The sequence below is a fragment of the Nipponia nippon genome, unplaced genomic scaffold (genome assembly GCF_047370975.1).
Source record: "Nipponia nippon isolate SJK-2023a ecotype South Korea unplaced genomic scaffold, ASM4737097v1 scaffold_6, whole genome shotgun sequence".
NCBI lineage: Eukaryota > Metazoa > Chordata > Aves > Pelecaniformes > Threskiornithidae > Nipponia > Nipponia nippon.
The window spans coordinates 78,249,477-78,269,129 of NW_028262380.1; the positions used below are offsets into that span (position 1 = coordinate 78,249,477).

General features: G+C 37.6%; 2 protein-coding genes across 3 annotated transcripts in view; one reads left to right on the plus strand and one right to left on the minus strand.

The window, feature by feature from the left end:
- Positions 1–10,278, minus strand: part of SYNPO2 (synaptopodin 2) — a 93,970-nt gene extending 83,692 nt beyond the window's left edge. The window contains exon 1 of one of the 2 annotated variants that reach the window (XM_009472361.2): positions 10,028–10,278. In XM_009472361.2, coding sequence (XP_009470636.2) covers positions 10,028–10,156 — 129 coding nt within the window. In that variant the 5' untranslated portion in view covers positions 10,157–10,278. The remainder of the gene's footprint in view (positions 1–10,027) is intronic. The other variant, XM_087736986.1, reaches the window with a different exon arrangement.
- The window catches only part of SEC24D (SEC24 homolog D, COPII component), a 72,071-nt gene continuing 62,692 nt past the window's right edge, over positions 10,275–19,653 (plus strand). Inside the window, exon 1 of the mRNA XM_087736987.1 lies at positions 10,275–10,376. The gene's annotated coding sequence lies outside the window, so the exon portion shown is untranslated. The remainder of the gene's footprint in view (positions 10,377–19,653) is intronic.

The following is a 19,653-nucleotide window of genomic DNA, read 5'->3' on the forward strand; positions in this document are numbered from 1 at the left end:
GGAACAAAATGCTGATCAGTCTATTCCAGCCACATCTGTTAAGCTCTAGTAGTTCAGAGATTTCTGTGATGGGAGAGTTCATGCAAAGCAGAGTTTTCTGTATTTCTTTCAGCCCAAAGGAAGTTCACTGGAAGTGATGGGCACTATTCTAACCAAGCAACAAGGTTTGAAGTCTGAGGCATTGTTTGCCCACAATTTTCAGTGAATTCGCTGAAAGTGATGCTTAAGTAAGTAGCTGGACTTGTGTATTTAAATAAAAAAACTACCGAGACAATGATAAGAGAAAGCAAAGCAAGAATTTCTGGCAGAGAAGACAAGGATTTAGAGAGACAAAGAGAGAGATGATCTCTTCAGGAGCACCAGTAGTGGTGGTTGAGTAAAGCTAGTAAAACTCATGACGTGATTCCCCTTCATTGCAGTACATCATGGAAACACCTGATATTATACAGGTATAGACAACCATTATAATTACTGTTGCACAATTCTCCATGTAGATGCTTTTCTTCTGGAAGAAAAGCAGTTTTTTTCCAAAGTGATGTCAGTTGAACTGTTGAAGATGCACCTACAAGACGAGTGTGCCACCACAAGGAGCTAGCCTTGTGCCACAGCCACAGCTGTGCCTGCTGAAAAGGTTGCCACCCACAGCTGCTTGGCACTCCTCTCTCTTTCCTCCTCCCTATCCTAACCTGGAGGTTTCTACACTTCAAATCTTATAGATGAGCTGCTCGTATGATTGTTCCCTGAGGTCTCAGGCAAAATGAGGTGAGTTAGCAAAGTCCTAGTATCTAAATTTTTTAAGAAATACCTGCTCCTTTCAACTAATGCAAGCCTGTCTATTTGCAGAGTTGAAGAAAGCAAGAGGGCAGTTACAAGTAATCCCTTGAACCAGTAAACATTTGCAACTGAGAGATAGTTTAGCACAGTCTAAATTTTCTCCTTAGCTTACACTGATACATCATCAGTCTTTTAATAAATGGCCTCTAGTTTGTAGTAATGTCAGTCTAGTACTTATTATTAGCAATCGTTTCACTCTCTTATAAATATGCAAACTGAAATGTCTTCAGCTCAAGTGAGTGCCTTTGTCCTTACAAAGACTTCCAAGACAGCTTAGAAATGAAATGTACAATTACCAAATAACCTGAAAAAAGTTACGTTATTTAACAGTGTATACAGTGAATACCCCGAAGTCTAAGGGTCTAAGGGGTTTTTTTGTTCCTTTGAAGGGAATGACTTCTGCTAGACGCAGAAAATTGTAGTAAGTAGATCCCTAGCAAAAACGGCTACACCCTTCCCAATGAGGATTTTTATTCATGGTATCTGCTTCTAATTAAATAACTGCACTATATTATACATACTAAGGCCCAATCCTTTGCCCTTTGAAGTCAATGGCAAAGCTCCCATTGAGTTAATGGGAAAAAATGTAACTCCTTTGTTAAGACTTCCTTTATAGCAATTTCAACTGTTAGATTGTTAAAAGAAAGATTCAGCTTTGCCACGTTTGCCTGCAGACAACAAGCAGTTCCTGATACTCCTTGTATTAGGCAGAGAGTACTAGGAAGGGGAAATTTGGTCTTATTAAGTTATGTTCCCCTGTAATTCCATTTGTTTTTCTTGCTGTAAAGTGCTACAGTGGACATATGATTGTCTTGCATTATCTTTATTTCAGAAACTTTCTTGAAATTCAATATTGTAGCAATTTATACCATGCGTGGCATGCTTATGCTATAGAGAACATATGAAATGAAACCAGCAGTATAGAAAGCTGTATAGTTTATCTGCTTTCTTCATAGTTTTGACCCATCACCGGTTCATCTGCTAATGAATTGTAATATAAAACATGCTTACAAAAAACAAAGTATCCAGCTTCCTAAATGGGACCATATTTCTAAAATATGCTTACAAAAAGGCAAGTTTATAAAATAATGATTCTACAGCTATGTAGTCCAGGATGACTCTTTTGAAGCAAAAGGTTACCCGTGCATTTGATGCCCCATCCCAGATGTAGGAAGGAGATATCAAACAAAGAAGGAAACGTAACGGATTCAAAATACATTTCTGTGGAAGTAGAAAGAAGACTTGTAGACAGTGTTTCCCTGCTAAACAAGAAAAGAAGATTCTGTGCTGTGCCCAGGACAGCAGCACATGATAGAGAGCTCAGGGTATAAGCCCATTGGCTCTGGTGAGCTTAGAGCTAGGTTTTTGTTATAATTTACCTTCCACATAAGCAACGAATAAAGCAGCCGCCACTTTGCTGTTCTTAGCACCCCACTGAGAGCAAGGTGCTGAGGTGTTTTGAAGATTTTTGGCTTTCATGCTCAACACCATGTTGTATTGGCAGGTAACCAAAAAATAGCACTTTGATTTTGGTGCACACTGAAGTGTTTCAGTCTAAATGTGCATTAGTCTCATCCTAACATCCACACTGACTATGGACTACAGATTCTAATGAAAGGGGACAGATGGGAAAAATTACAGAAAAGGAAAAAGAAATCCACTGTGTAACTTGTGTACATTAGGTCTGAAATTTAAAACCTTCAAGCTGATATCCAGGCGTTTTTTTTACTGCCAGTTTTGTTCCAGCCAACAAACGGTGCTTGTGAGTACTGGCTGCGATCTAAATGTTATCATTTTTGTCCACAGTTAATTCCATGCACAGAATTGTTCCTCTTTCACGTTGAAGCTATCTCTGCAAATCAGTCTCATTTTATAGAGTGCTAAGCATTTAACCCATGAAATATGGTCCCTTAAAGTAATTTCTGCTCTAAATATTTCTGCTGTAAATATGAAGAACACCGAGTTCTGTATTTGGAAGAAAGCCCTTCCATGATAAGCATAAATTGCTAGCTGTATCCTCTCAAACAATCTGACACAATCCTAAAGGGCTTTGTAAACAATATTTCCTGTTGTGAGATTTTAATGTGAACTTGGCCAAAAGTCTTACTATTACATTCACATTCACAATAAGAATGCGATGGCAGAAAATGGAGAACAATGAAATATAATAATGTCATGCAGTGTATTTTAAATGTTTCCAGCAAAGAAACTAAAAAATGAAGCAAAGCTCTATACAAAGCAGCTAATCTAATTTAGTAGGAATACACTGCGTGGGTTTTTTTAGTTTGTTTAGTTTAAATCAGTGTGAATTATGTTGTTCATTCTGTTCCATTGAAAACTCCCCTAGCGTGAGAGTTGGAAAAGCATCTATTGGAAACAAGCACAAATGAATACTACCATGTATCCAAAGCATGCTTGTATTTGCCTAAATACTGTGGAAAGGATGCCAAAACCAGCTTGGTATGTAGTTCTGTATATCCAAAACAGGGTATACAATCAAGTGCTAGTTCAGCCTGCAGTTTTTAAACAACTGGATGGGACTTCAGTACTAAACATTTCCACGCGCAATAGCTGGAATGCAAAAGTTTGAAATTAGAAAATGCAGACCCCTAACCTTTGGCAGTACATACAAACCTTTGCTGGTAAAGGTGTATGAATTTTTTTTCCTCATTATTTTTCTAACTAGCAACGGCAGATTTTCAGGAACAGAGTTATTTAGCAGTGGTCTATTTCAGTTAGGTTTTGGGAACTTCCATTTGTTCCTTTGTTTTGCAAAATAAATTAACCTAACCTCTAAAAAGCCCAGCTTCTTGCCAGTTTGTCAATGGAAGTTTTGTCATTTACTTACATAGAAGCCGAACTATGTCATCTAAATGTGTGCAAAAATGTATTAGTTATTAAATTGGGTCAAGGCTTGTACGGGAAGCAAAATCCTCTCCAGAAAAGATAAATAAAACCACAATTTTCCACATAACTCCCTATGTGAAAGAATATGTCAATAGGCCGTCCAGGGTTTTCTGAATATCAGCAAATACCGGCTGTGTCAGATGGTCTGAAGAGTGAGTTTGAGAATAAGAGTTTGTCCAGGCTGCAAAGACAAACTATGTTTGGAAATGTATTAGCTAGCAAATTTAAACAAACAGTTTTAAATGCAGTCCAAGTAAGGCAAGTTGTGTTTAAAATCGTGTAGGTTAACTCTAAACTCCCCTTCTTTGCTGCCAAAGTTCAACTAGCATGTTTTAAACATGGCTTGCTCTGTCTACTGCTAGTGCATAAAGTTGTATTCAAATTCTGTTTAAAATGTCAATTGATACAAATCAGGAAACAGCAGCAGGGTCATGTTAGCTCAGTACTGAGCCTTTACACAGCATTTTCATTTCAAACACAGTAGTGTATAGTAAGATCCTACTTGACTATGCATTAACGAGTATATTTTCAGAAGCAGACGGCACCAAAGCACCAATTCCAACTCCAAGATGACTTCTGATGTCACCTGGAGGTGATCTGAACCACAGAACATTCTTTTACCTTCATCTTACTAGGAGGATGGTGCTCCTAGGCCACCAGTGCAGAGGCAAGCAGGAGAGCAAAAAACCACTGCTTCAGCAACTGATGGTTTATACTCATCTGTGTGACTTAGCACTGAAATGAGCTAGGAGCATAGGTGTAACACAGCTGTATTTATCACGTCTCAACTAGAATGTAGTGACCAGAATCTCAGCTTTTACTAACCTAGTTTTTCTGCCTGGAAATGTGAGCATTTGCCAATGGTGACAATGTAAGAGAATGACAGGAACTTGAAAAAGTTTCCTTAAACCCAGCAGTTTTGATGTACTTTGTGGATGGACCAACTGTGTGCTAACGAACCTCTCATATATGTGACAGTGACATGCTTTGCCTTACCGCGGGATCAAAAGCATAACTGTGCTAACATGTCTTATCCTTTTTTTTTTTTTCTGCTAGACTAAGTGGAAAGGTCAACTTGATCAAAGCCACTTGGGGTTGTTCTGCACGTGTCAAGTATTTCAGATAAATGCAGGGAAAAAGGCAAGCTACCACAACAGAGCCCACCTCTGTTTACATCCAGCATTAAGTGATCACATTCAGACATCAACTTTTCACACTGTTGGTTCAGGTTGTTCCCAAGTCTTTGAGTTTCACTTCCAGTTTCAGGTTCCAATGAATCTAAAATGATGAAACTGAGACTTGAATTGAAATCTGAGCGTTTTGATGGACAAGTGCACAAGTCTAAAATGACCAGGCAGCCAGTTGTCACATGTCATTACTGAGCCAAAGGTAAAACTACTATTTGTGCAGCAGCAGCAGCAGTCTATTTCAGAAATTGCCAAAATAGTCACAAACTGTGTAAGTTTTGCCTGAGGCCTAGTTGAGGCCATTGGATTTGAACCCTGAATTATCAAAGTATTTCATAGGATTAATTAGAAGTATAGTTAACATTTACAAGACAATGGAAAATTGCATGATCTTTGGCGTGTTTGGACATAAGAAAACGTCCACAGTAGAGCAAAAATTGTCAGGGTGCAAAATCACGTTGGTGAGAGTTTCAAAATGTCCATTAAGTTCTTTCAAATAACTTGACATTTTAGAGGATAGGCATTATAATTGTAGTTATGCACTGGCAAACTGGCATGGTAGAAATTAAAGGGAAATGTTACTATTTTATTTTTCTAAAAATTTAGTTGAAAAACATTGCTGAAAAAGTACATAAAATCTGTCAGCACTTTAAAAAAAAATCACTGTATGTTTCTCTATATGCAACTACATATTGTTCTGCCACTGATGAATCAGGGAGAGATCAGGATGAATGCTCTCATAGATAACAAATAGGACAACATGACCCCCTTTGAAGACATCTTTCTAGCTGAGGTGTATGTATGTAGAAATATCTCTGTATGTACTACATATAGATCAGAGTGCTTCTGGAACTGAGGTGATCTGAATTCAGTAACAAGTGTGGCACCTTGTCTCAATAGCATTAGTTTCCCCAATGTCTCAAGCGTGAAAACCTACAACACAATTGATCATATGGATTTTTATGCATCTGTTCACTTTTACTTTTAGGAGACTGATAGAAAAAAGAGGACTGAATTTCCTTTGAAGTGCTTAGAGGTCTGAGTCATGGAACTTACCGCCCTTGAATACTAGAGCTATTCGGTTAAGTTCCCAAACTTAAAATATGCAGGACTTTGACAGATACAAACCATGAATTCATCAAATTGCTGTTTGGTGTAGGTGACAAATATGCTGAGAATAATGTACCTCTGTTGCAACCAGATAATTTAATGGAGTTACGTCATGGTTGAATTATAAATCTAAATCATCTATAGGACGACTCTGTTAAATTACCTGTTGCAAAAGAGATGCTTCTTAAGGGATATACCTTTATTATATATAACATAGCTGGTATTGTTAAGTATTAGTAGAAAAACTCACAGGACTTTCTTTCAAAGGCTAGTCCAGAAAATCATCCATTATTTTGTACATATGTTTTTTATATATTTTAAAGTAAAAACTGCAAAGAAATTTACAAGAAAAAAGTCTATGATATTCATAAAAAAATCATTCTTTCATATATCTCACAGTGGAAACAGAAAGGACATCACGTGTCACTTTGCTCTTATATATCTTGAATTCTTAGCCATCTAGGGTCACTGTTGTACTGACATTTCCCAACCGTCTCCTGCTTGGGGAAGGCTATCCTACAGTGCAATACTGACATGGTTTAATGTCTTGGTGCATTGATACAACCACTGTTTTCCTTAGCATTATACTCCAATTCTCTTTTTTTTTAAATAATGTTCATTTATTAGATATCCTTCTTAGCACAATATGTCTTTTGACAGAGTATTTAAAATATATTTTTTTAAAGTCATTATGGTGTATTTGGACAGTATATAGGGTATGCGAATTTTTTTTAACTGAAAATAAATTTTTATGAAGTATTTTCAACACTAGTGGATGTAACTAAGTAAGTTGATGTACGGAGCCAGAGTTGGGAGGAGGAGGGGTGTTAAACCGTTTGTATGCCTCTACAGAAAACGAGTCAAATGTTTTCAAAATTTATGTTTTGAAAAAGTTAAAAATGGACAAACAAAATGATACTTCTTATACTTTAAAAAAAATCCATTTGTTGCAATCTCACATCTAACAAATTACTGAAATATCTTGAATCTAATTTAATGGTTGTAAAATTATTTGCTGATGAAAATTTCCTATTTGTCTCATCTCTCTGTTAACACTTTGCATGATAATGGAAGGCAATACTTCATACTACAGGCAAAACTCATTGATTTTAGCAGGAATGCTACTTGCGTATATGCTTTAAGAGCTAGGCAACACACAATGGGGGAGGGCTTACATATTTTTTTTAATAAATGTAATAAAACAATATTTTAAAAGGCATAAAACAAACTGGTAAATGTTGCTTCTGAGAGTGAACTGCAGTGACTTATTAGCTTTAAAAACAGTATATTCCCTTTATCAACAGGGTAGATAAGTATGAATTTGGGATTTTTGTATCCTGCTACGTTTTCATGGATTACCTCATTTCCCCCATTTCACATCCCTTTCCCCTTTAGATCTGTATCACAACAACTGCTCTGCTTATGCCCGGGGCCTGAGCGCACTTCCCTCTGCAGCAGTCCGGGGGTATACCGTGCTCAGGTTGTGTCGGCAACCAGGCAAGCAACCCCTCTGCAGCTTTCCCAGCTCCTGGGAGCTGAGGCACCAAAACCAGAAATACACGCTTCTGGCAAAATCTCAGCTGGTGTGAATTGGCAAGGACTCACTGGTTCCATGGAGCTACACTAGTATGCACCAGTAGAGAAGCTGAACCTTGAATTGGAAAAAAACAAAAGCAAAAACAATTTTTTATTGTGTTTAGGAAACACAACCTTTGGATTCGGGAGCCAGTAGGAAAATTACTGTGCACTAGTTGGGTAATTCTTTATTCTTTCATGAGTTATTAGATTCAGTTTTCATGGATAACGGAATAAAAGCTGAAAACGTTGCCTCTTCCCACAGAGTCACACACAGTGTAGCTGCAGACCTCCCACCTCGCCGTGCCTCAACCTGACGGTGGTGCCTGACCTGGAGACCCATGTCTGCGCGCCTCGGAGAGAGCCCAGGCTCCCCGGGGAGGACGGTGAAGCCTGCCGACAGAGTAAGTCCCAAAGAAAGCTGTGGCCTGTCAACTCTTAAGTTTCAGGTTTTCGGCCAGATACTAGTGTCAGTTTTCAAATCTCACTGATCCTGACCAACTCTTAAGCATGGAGAAATGAATGATCTGGAACTCATAAAGCACCCAATCCACCACGCTTATAACACTTATATATGCTGATATGCATGTACGCTTACAAAGGGTGCTCTGAAGTATTGTATTACGTGGCCTTTTGATTGGGTTCATTTACAGGAAAACACACTCGTGCTTCTTTGATTTTTTTTTTCCTAATAATACAGATTATTATTTTTCTAAATTTAGATATATTTTACTGGTGGGTTTTCCCATTAGAAGTAAAGCACAACTGTTATCATGTATCTAATTCTCAAGTCCCAAATTTTAGTGGTAAAACAGAACCCAGACTTACGTGCCACAGTCTAGGATGTGAATATGAAAAAAAAAAAATCATATAGCCCATTTTTATCAGGAAAACTAAAGCTTAATGAGAATCTTGTGTTCAAACTACTGTGCTTTTTACTTTTGGTTTTATGTAATCAAGGCTACTTGCCTTTTACCGTTACTTACAATTCTTTAAGTTCTAGCTACAAGTTTTCACTAGATGGCAGGATTCCACTGTCATCTCTTATCAGTGGCTTCACTTGCAAAGCAACAGCTGCCCATCGGTATGAAAAACATTTAAACATGTTCAAGTTTTGCAAAATATAAAAACAAACAAAAAACTTAACAGTAATGAGAAAAATGATACATACACTCAGTAAATCATAGCTCTGTTACTGAATATGATTAATGTTATGGGCTGGAAATCATTGAAAATAATAGTGAAAGATGTTCTTTTCTTGACAGAAGAACTAAGAGGACGTTCTTTTATAACATGAGGTAGACTTACTGTTTCTGCTATTTGTGAAAAAGTTAACTGATCCAGTAAATTAAATTTAACTGACTAATAAATATATTGACAGCTTAAGAAAGTTAGAGCTTAAATATAGCTAAACTACTGATCTAAAATACTATATCAAAGTATAAAAAACTTAACACTCAATGTACTGGATTACCAAGATACTAAAAGGTGATAAGATACGTTTCAATCTCTCTCCCTCAATTTAACAAGGCAGAACTGATGGTATGATAATCAATCCTAGTATCATTTCAGCCAGTGGTATTTTGCTGACCTCGGAGCTCTGGACAAAATTTGTCCCTCTTGTCTAGGAGAACAGAATGCAGCTCCATACAGTTACATAAGCCTTAATAACCATGGCAAATCTTCATTTTTGCACCAGTGTTGCAATGGAGTGAGCACGGATTTTTAACAAAATTACTTTTTAACTATGATTTTTGCAACTTGGGGTTACCAATTCTTACTTTTTATTTATTCTGCATTTCTACTGTCTGTTTTGCTTTCATTTTGTACACGAAGATAATTTATGAAGTGTCCAGTAATTTTCAGTGTTGCTCATGAAATATAAGAGGGCATGTTTGGCATCTATTAAAGCTGCTTCTAAGACTGGATAACTTTCCAAAACCAGAGATAACTCAGCGTAGTGCTTTCCAGGATTCCCAAAATAGTAAGAACATTTTCTCATGATAAAGCTGTATTTATTCCATGCCTAGAGTAGAAAAAGTATCATAAAGAGATGACTGAAACAGCATTTCCTAATATGACGTTCAGTGTTGCGATATGCCGAGTGCATTCAAAAACACACAGTGAATCAAACAGGAGCTGAAAGGCATACATCGTTTCATAACTTCAAACCTTTAACATTTTCTTAAATGTTTGCAATACTTGCAAGCTACCAAAACGTAGTCATTACTTTTTATTGAAACAAACATAATCAGCACCTGTAGAATCTCTGCAAAACACGTTAGCAAAATCAAACAAGCAACACAATAAGATCCACACCAGCCATTTCACTGGAAGCAGTATATATTTAAACAAACTATTCTCTTCACTCGTGTTCACAAAACACCGATAACATCTTTCTCTCATGATCCTACCTTGGCGATTTGCAAAGGCTGCTTTTGCTCCTTGCCACCTTGCAATCTAAAGCCCCAAGGCGCCCCTCCGCTCATAGCAATGCTGAGATAATCCCCTGTGCCCATTTTCCTGGTGCAGTTAGGCAGCATTCATTTACAGAAGAACATGAAAAATTTGTCTTGCAGATGTTCAGCGAGCTGGAGATTTGTCTGCCAGGCAGAGCTGGAGACCCAGAGCACCACACTGTTGCTGCTGCTGTGTACTGCACTACAAATGTAGTCATTCAGAAGAATGTAAGAGCTCCCTCGGATCAAGGGCACAGCCCACTCTTTCGTCAGATTTCTATGCTCAGCCCACCTTCAAAGTTAAGTAAGTAACGCTGAGGAAATGCACACAAAGAGACTCAGCCATGAGGCAGAAAAACATTTAAACATGTATTTAAACATGTTTTTTATTTAAACTGTATTTAAACATGCCTGTCGTGACAGCTAAATCAAAACAACAGCAAAAAGAAGTGTACATTTCCCAGTGACAATTTAGGATGTAAGTTTACTTTAGGAAATGGTGCCAGACGTTTTAAAGTCTAATTTACCCATTTCTTGCATTCATACTCCAAACAAAGAAAACAGCAGAATCTTGAGTGAATCATGTACATCTTCTGAATAACTGATACACTTAGATTTATGATTAGGTTAGATTAAACTTAGGTTTATGATTTTCATCTCTACCCTGCATGCACTTTCTGCAGCACTTCAGGTATGCAAAAAAAAAAAAAAAAAAGTTTTATAATGTCCCTGTCTTGGAATTGATTCTTTTGCTGGTTCTCTCTAACCTCGGTATAGTTTAATGTGCACTGCTACTTAGCAATGACTTGAATTATTATAGGACCCTAATAATACCTGTTCTTATGCAGCCTGTTGCCTTTCCTACTAGAGAGGGGAAGAGGATTAGTGGAATGAAGTATCAGATCTCTCTACTGATGCTATCAATGGATGATTTGCATTGTGTCATTAAAGGGGAACCTTACTATAAGCAAACAAACAAAAAAAAGATTCAGCAGAAAGTTAATATGCCAGTGCCTTACAAGACCTGGGTTCAGCTCTGTTCCCCCTTCCTGACTTGGGGTACTGCAGACTGTAAACACCTGAGCTCCCCCAGGCCTAGCTGGAGTGCTTCAAGAGGAGACTGTTCTTCAGCAAGGGATGAATATTCCCCTAGCTGAGTGTTAACAACTGACAGCGTAAGTGCTCCTACTCACCTCAGCCCAAAGTCAGTTAGCTTGGCTTAAATGACATGGCATTTTGAACTAAGCTGGTTCTAAAGGAGAGTGTTTAGCAGGTGGGCAGAAATATCTTTAACAGCTAGACTAGTTTCTGAAACAAACACCTCTTGTTTGTGACCCAGGTTGCTGGGGGTTGATGTCAGATTCCCACAGCCTAAATTCCACTGAGGTCCCTGTATGCAGTGTTTTCAGTTGGCTGGTTCTAGGTCTTCACAGGTGTCAGGGCAACAAGAGACACTTGGCATTTAAGTTACACGACTTTGCGTCTAAGTAGCTGGTAACAGTTGAGGCTTTAAACCTAGGCCTGTGTGTCTGTCAATGAAGTGTCTCTGGAGTGGTGCTTCCTTACACTACAGCAATGTTCTTTAAAGACCATAAGGCAAAATATCACAGTAGAGACAGGATCTTCTGTTAAACTGAAATATGATGGCTCGTAAAAGTAGACAGGCTTTTAGGTGCTTGAGCCCTTCATCAGGCCTCTGAAGACGCTAAGGTAACCCAAAGACTGGGTGGAGACAAGTTCCCTAATCAAACAGAGGAAAATGTCACACTCTAAATATCAGGATTTAATGGGAGGAAGAGTGCTTTCTTTATTGACTACAAGTCAAAGGCTCTGGAGGAGCAAAACAAGCACAGCTTGCCATATAATTAAATACTTGGAGAAACCACTATCAGAGAAGCCATACTCAGAAAGGGAATGGTCTTTAAAGGAATTTTGCTAGACAACCTCTGAGTGAAGATGCCTCATTTTAAATAACTCGGTTCAAGGTGGCTAACTGCTTCTTATTATCTTGTGCAATGTTGATTTGTTGCTATAGCAGACAGTTTTTTTAGTCTTTCCCTAGGCAGAATCTTGCTTTAGACAAAATTCTCTCCCTTTTGCGTAATGATCCACATTTTTATAGATACTTCTATCACGATAACATTCTTAAGTATATAGCTGCAAAAAATGCCCTATGACACTCTGGTAAATACACAAATAAACAATTTTTTTTTTAGGAAAATGGATCACATACTTATTAGCCCTTCAAATGTTACAAATTTATGATGAAATTTATATGTTTAATTACTGTTAGTGTGTTTTCAGCTTGTATTAGGCTCTCTTTTATCATTTTGGTAAAAAGGAATAATCAAATCTGATCTCTTGTTTCTGAACTTCTTCATATACTTATTGTAGAAAACCAGTTAAGGAGAAACACCCCTGCATTTGGTTGGTCATATATTTGATGGGAATTTGTACTAGATAGAGATGCTTCTGTCTCCTTTTGACCGTGTAACAGAACTGTGTAAAATGATAAAACAGAACTATCTTGATTAGTCATTGCTCAGTTGAAAAAATAACCAGTCAGAACACCAGGATCTGTTTGATTTTGTTGTATGACATAGATGAAGTGTCTCCGTACAGCTGCTGAAGCATCAGTAGTTGGTGTTCCTTGAAGTTAATCCCCCACCATCTATTTGATGTCCTTAAGACAAAATAGCAGAGAGAAGCATGTTAAAGACATAGGAAAATCGTGCCAATGGTTTTGGCTAAAACCACCATGTAAAACATTAGAGAAATTTCTCTTACAAGCAAAATTAACAGTTGTCTGCAACATTGTGAGCTAGTTTTTTGCATGTTTAAAGTTGAATATTTTAATGTTTGTTTAATGTTTTGCTGGCTTCTAATCTGTGAAATCTATGTGGTGAAATGGTTAAATCATCTTGTGGAAGTAATGGCAACAATAGATAACATCATTGGTGCTGTAAGATCTCTGCTCTCCAAAGAAAAATTCTTTTTTTTCTGCTAAGTTTGTATGTATCTTGTGTAGTACTAATTACTCCAGAACAAGTTGTGAAAAGAATGTAATATTTAAAAAAACAAACAAACAAACAAAAAACCCCAAAACACCCCAAATCTTTAAACTAAGAGTAACCCAGTATAATGACAAAGCTTTGGGGACATTTAAACCTGGTACATTTAAACTGATATAGGATTCTCTGCTTGAAATGGCAAGAGTTCAACTATGGTCCTGACGGGAGAGCAAAGATAGGAAAAATAACTTTTTTCTAGTTGGTATTTTGAGGGGGTTTTATAACAACAATTCCAAACAAACTGCTGCTTTTTTTCTTCTGAGAGAGAATTTGTTGCTTGCTTCGCAGTAAGAAAAGCATTTGAAGTCTGTAACTAAACTATTCCCATGATGGGGAGACCCAAAGTTTCCTATGTCCTAATGTAACAAATAATACTCCATAGGCATTAACAACTCCCATTTGCCTTATATGACTTTCTTAAATCCTTATGCCGCAGCATATCTTGCTTTTTAATACTAGTCTTATCTTTTTGTACATTCTCTGCATCCTTTGGGATTTCTAAATGCTGGTCAGAAACTGGACATCATGATAAAAGTGGAGTCATTCATGGGGCTTATGACATTTTTGTCTCTGTGGTCTCTATAACATAAATAAATTGCATAAATTCTGAGATAATTTTTGAAATCCACTGAAAAATTTAAAGCTAATGGCAACCACAGCCGCTTAACCACTGCCACCATCTCCATCATTTCACTAAAACCTAAAGATCCAATTCTAGGCAGCAACTGATAAAAATGTTATGTCACAAAAAATAACTTTATAAACTCAGCGAATGACAAATGCCAGAACTCACCCAACATTTATCTGTGCCCAAATACAGGTAAAGCTCTGGCGTGAATCTGATCTTCTGTGATGAGATCTGTTTGAAAAAATTCCTCTGTACTTAGTTATGAATTTCTCTTCCATGAACTTTTCCATGTGGTTTCCTTTTGAGCCTACATAACTTCTAGTATCTGTAGGTTATTGTAGGAAGTCATCCCTAACTACGTTGTGACATAAAGAATCACTTTTTCTTCTTTGAGTCTGGATCCTACAGATTCATTTGACGTCCCCAGCTTCTTGGATCAGAGGAAACTGTGACCAAGCAATCCTCAGCCATGCTTTCCAGGCATTTATTTTACAGGTCTCTTACATATCCATCTCAGTCATCTTTTTTCAAGGGAAGAATAGGATAATTAGTCATTCTTTATACAGAAGCTGTCTCATACCTTTCATTATCCTTGTAGCCTTTCTCTACATCCTCTATAGTTCTACATCCTTTTTGAGATGGGGGCCTGGAACGTCACACAGTCTTCAGACTGCAAAGTTGGGGTTTATACAATAACATGACAATATCATCTATTTTGTTCTCTAGTTGCTAACCCCAACATTGCTAACACCTGATTTGCTTTTTCAGATGCTGCTGAGTTGATGTTTTCATGAAACTATCTTTTAAAAATCTTAAAATCTTGACTGATTATAGTCAGTTCAAAGCTTATTGTTTTAGATGTGAATTAATGGGTTTTTCCCCAATGTGTATCAGCTTATACTTCTCAGCCGTGTTATGGTATGGCTGCTTAGTTGTCTTAAAAGCCTTTGGTGAAGGAATTTGTTGAAAGCCTTTTGTAAATCCAAGATCAATCAGATCACCCTTATCCACATGTTTTTTGATCCCCTCAAAGGACTGCCTTATGTTTGTGAGGGAGGACTTCCTTTTATGAAAACCTTTTTAACTCTTCCCAGATAAGTCATATTTATCCAGATGTCCACCGTTCCATACTATGGTTTCCACCTATTTGTTTCGTATAGATATCAGTCTGACAGGCTTGTTTTCTGAATCTCTCTTGGAACACTTTTGTTAAAAAATGGCACTCTCTAATCTCAGGTAACAGTTTTAAGTAAGAGTCAGCTATTTCAGCCTTGAATTCGTTTAAAGCTCTGTGTGGTCTTGGTGACGACTACTTAATTTTATTTACCTCATCTACTGTCAATTGTCCGTATATTTTCTTTTCTTACTGTAATAATCATTTATGATTCTGAACCGGTTTACTATAAGTGGATTTATCTAAAATCCAATTTAAATCAAGTAGTTCTGTAGCTGAGTTCAGAAGACAATCTACAAATTTGAGAAGAAATAAGGCATATGTTCGTCTTTCATTCAGCAATAAAAGAAAAGCTGTCATTTCACTTAGTTTCCTACAGTAGTATCCTAGGTCTGTGGATTCTTTAAAAATGCAAACCTTTCCACCCATTCCTTAGTAGTGAGGAAGAGAGAGAGGGAAAGGGGATATCATGATCTCTAATTTATGGGCAGCATTTTACTGCTGCAAATACCCAGATGGTCTGATTTCCTCCTTTTTATGCATTTCATTTTCTTTTCCTATCTGATTTTTTTCACATAAAATCAATGTAAGCTAGTTCCCTAAAAATGTCTATTTTAACAGTTTTCCAGTAGATTCTAACTATATCATCTGTAAACAATTTAATACATTGCCCAGTTTATTGTAGGATGTGATTTTAGCCAAATGGGAGAATCCGCAGGGCGGGGGGGGGGGGGGGGGGGGGAATTTGACAGTGCATTTTTGTTTGTTTATTAATTACATGGAAAAAAACCCACTTGTAAATATATAGCTATAATGGAACAAACGATAAAATCACAGCCATGCCACTTAAGAAAACATGGCATACAGGCTCTTCAAAATGAAGTGAAAATGGTCTCTTCTAATATATCCCTTCAAATTAGATTTTTTCAAAAAGTGGCTTCTGCAAGCTGGGTAATGTAAGGCAACGTAGCATAGGTTATTGTCCTGAATCATTGCCTAGTAACATTTCTTGTTTTGTAGTAGTACGAAAGTAGTTTCAGTAGTTACATAAGGTAAAAGCAAATTTTGAAGGCAAAGCTAAACACCATTTTCCCCAAACCTTACAGAAGTAGAAAAATACATTTCTGCTTAATTCCTACCCTTAATTTTTGTTCTCCTGACTTCAGAAGCAACAAGGAACAGAGCCACATGGAAAGGATTTAATTTTCAAAAAAGATATAAAATGAGAGACAAAATGAATGAAATATATTGATGGGAGGTTCAAATGCATGGCTCCAGCTAACATTCATTAAAGCTGATTGCTCTTCATTTTTTCCCGTCAAATTTGTCTTGTCCTACAAGAGAAATTAATAGAATCCAGATGTTTTGATTGCATGAGGAACTTGGCGGTGCACTGCCAGCTAAACAGGGCTTGCTGACTAAAAGTACAGACGTGGAGTGGTAAAGGTACTAAAAACCAGTAATACCAAGTTCTTAGTGAAGAGAAAAGAAATTAAAAATACAAGTCATAGATAATTATTAGATACCTCTAAGGCCAGATGGGAAAGCTCTGCCCACACTTGTAAGAGGCATGAGCAGTTCCTCACCAGAGAAATGTACTGAATCTGACTCTGGTGTGAGAAACCACTTTCTCAGAAACAAAATAAATCCAATCATGTTTTAGAACCTGCGATAATTCTTTCTCTAAGTGGAAATACAAGGGGTTGCACTGTCACGTTCTGAAAAGCTGTAAGTCTGCAATTTGCCAAGTGTGAGGGGTAACCCAGGACAGTGCTCAGCCAAGCTTCTCTTGAAGGGGGAAAGTAATTTGCTGTTGTTGTCTGATGGAAACAAATTACCTCGCCTCCATGCCAGCTCTGCTAAGGTTAACAAAGTTTTAGACATTGAGGAAGAGTCAAACTTTTGCCTGTTTATCTTGCCCCTACCTCTTTGTTCCCTGTCGTATTCTTAGTAGCATGAATAATAGTAACTCTAGCCACAAGCGAAAGTTTATTAATGCAGGTAGTCCATGCAGAGGAATAAGAACTCTGTTCCTCTTAATGGTAGACTTACCAACGGTCACAATCATGCCTTTTGTTATTAAGTTAAAGTATCTCTCCTGTATCAGTCCTGAGCTGATTGCATACACAGTTAATAACAGGCATTGTTATTTGACAGGTGTGTGTGTTGGATCACACTCCCAGCATTTATATATGGTTCACTGAGAAGACAATGTAAGTCAGCTGAAAAGGTGAAGTTTGCCATGCCACTACCAGGAGGGTATTTCTCAGCACTTATGTTAGTAGGTGTCATCTTAGATGCTTGTAATGGCTTTATCATTATGGTTTTGGGATCTATTGTGGGGGAAAAAAACAAAACAGGTGAAAGAAGCCACTTTCCTCCAAAACACAGAAACAAAGTTGATATCCTTAAGCATTACTGATGGATAACACAATAAATAGAAATTCATGCAGAGAGAATTCCCCTGTAACTCTACAATTCACCATGTCAGGATGTAGATTAATGAAGATCTGCTCTCTAAGTGTATGTCCAGGTGGCAACATATCAAAGGCCCTCTGTAGCCAAAGAGTTGTCACCATTAAATAGAGTGAGTAAAAATGTATGGATAACTCGAGTAAGAAGCCACGAGTTTGGAGCAGAGAACTCCAGTGTTTCTTTGGGGTTTGTCCTACCTTTTCCTACCACAGCCAGACCCAGATTCTCAGGAAATAGGTTCCTGAACTACTGGCTGAAGAGAAGCAGACTTTTTTTTCTGCCTGGACTCTCAAAGTCTTTTGAGAAGGCTTTTGAGATTCCAGGTGTGCATACCTGGCCCCACCATGTCCCAGCTGCACACTAGAACAGAAGCTCCCTTTCTTTCTCCTACTCCTTTGTATGGGCCAGGCAATTTGGAGGTACAGGTGGTATCAAAGCACCCAAGGGAGGGGGCCAGTAAGACAGATGGAAAAACAAGGATTTCAGAATGTGTCCAAGAATCAATATGCAAAATAGCTACAAGGGCTCCCCAAGATTTTGTTGTGAGGAAAAAGTAAAACACATTCACTGCAAGATTTGTCAACATGGAAAAAATGTTTGTGACCTGTTTCTTGTTAATCTTGAAGTAAGGCTTTGGGCTATAATTCATGTTTCCAGGTGTCATTCCACTGCTGTTTTTACTTATTGCTGTGTTTTAGCAAGCAAGAACTAATTTTCTCTTGGGCCTTGGGGAGGCTCTTAGGTGTCTATCTCCATTTCATTTTGATTCCCAGGAGATGGGATGACTACATTTTTGGCTTCAGTACTTGAGAAAATTGTGATAAAAGATTCTAAAGTAAAAAGAAAACTGTTTATGTGGGATTTTCATTCTGGATTTGGCAGGGAAAGGGTGCATCACATTCTTCTTAATAGAGCCTGCAGGAATCAAAATTCATCTTCTGTGCAAAAGCTTTTGAGTCTTGAACGGAACATGCATATAAGTAGGTGTTCTGTGTTCCCCACCTCTGCTGTAATGCTTCACCCTGCTCTTTGAATTGTCATTTAAAGGTGGCGGTTAAGTAACACAACACCTTTTATCTATCTGTTCATCTTAGACAGTCTGCTTTTATGATCTCCTCTCTTCCTACTGAAAGAACCCAGTGCAAACATTTCATGCCTACTTACTGGACTAAACAAATATACCATGCTAAACTCTCTCCTGATGTACTACAGTGAAATGAATCCAGAGTAACCGTATCATATTCAGTTAGAAAATATATTTTAATCATAGGTGAGTTATGAATTAGGCCCAAATAGTCTACTGAATTTTGAAATGATGGTTTAATGTGGAACTGAAGATTGAAGAGAACTTGAAGATTTAACGTTAGTCTGATGAATACTCACCTGCATCAAATTTCATCTTTTAAATTTTGTTTCCTGTCAGCTAGCATAAAAGTGATTAACTCCTTTGGCTTGTTGGTTTTAAATTGCCCAATGACTGATTACATGCATGGCCGCAGTCCAGCATAAAAATCAACTACTTTTGCATTGCAGGTATTATTGTCACTTGGAAGGCTCATAAGACTGAATTTATCAGTACTGAAAACAGGAACGGGAGAGGCAGAGGAACAATTGAGTTATAATACAGTATGGGTCTCAGGAAGCTTGGGTTCTGTTTTTACACTTGCAAATTCACATTTAATTTTTGGTCTGGGCCTGTAAAATGGGGAAAATAGCCAGTACACAGTGTAACCTTGAGAAATCTGCTTGAACTTCTGAAAATCTCTGTTTGTAGTTTGATAGTTTGAATCCTCCTGTAGTACTCTGTTCTTCCCTCTTTCCTCTGTACTACAAAATAAGCTGTAAGATTTGTAAAGCAGTTTCTAACACTCACTTTACAAATACAGTGAAGTATTTTGTTCAGTGTCTGCCCCAGCGAGTCTGATGTTCGTGGTTCAAACTACAGCATCTAGCAAAAGGACAGTGCATAAAAAGTTGCTATGGCATCAGGTTACGTCTGCATAAGGCTAACAGCATTGCTCGCTGTTTGCATCCGGATGGTTCTGTTTAGATTTTTACCAGAGAAACAGTAACAACAAAGATGATACAACAAGGACCTCCCTGCATGAAATCTTACCCCCCCTGCAAATAACTGCAATAGATTAAAAAGCAATCCAGATAATCTTCATTCCTGGCTATCGGAACAAGAATTCCAACTCTCTGCTTTGATAACTAATTCCTTTCCAAATGGAGC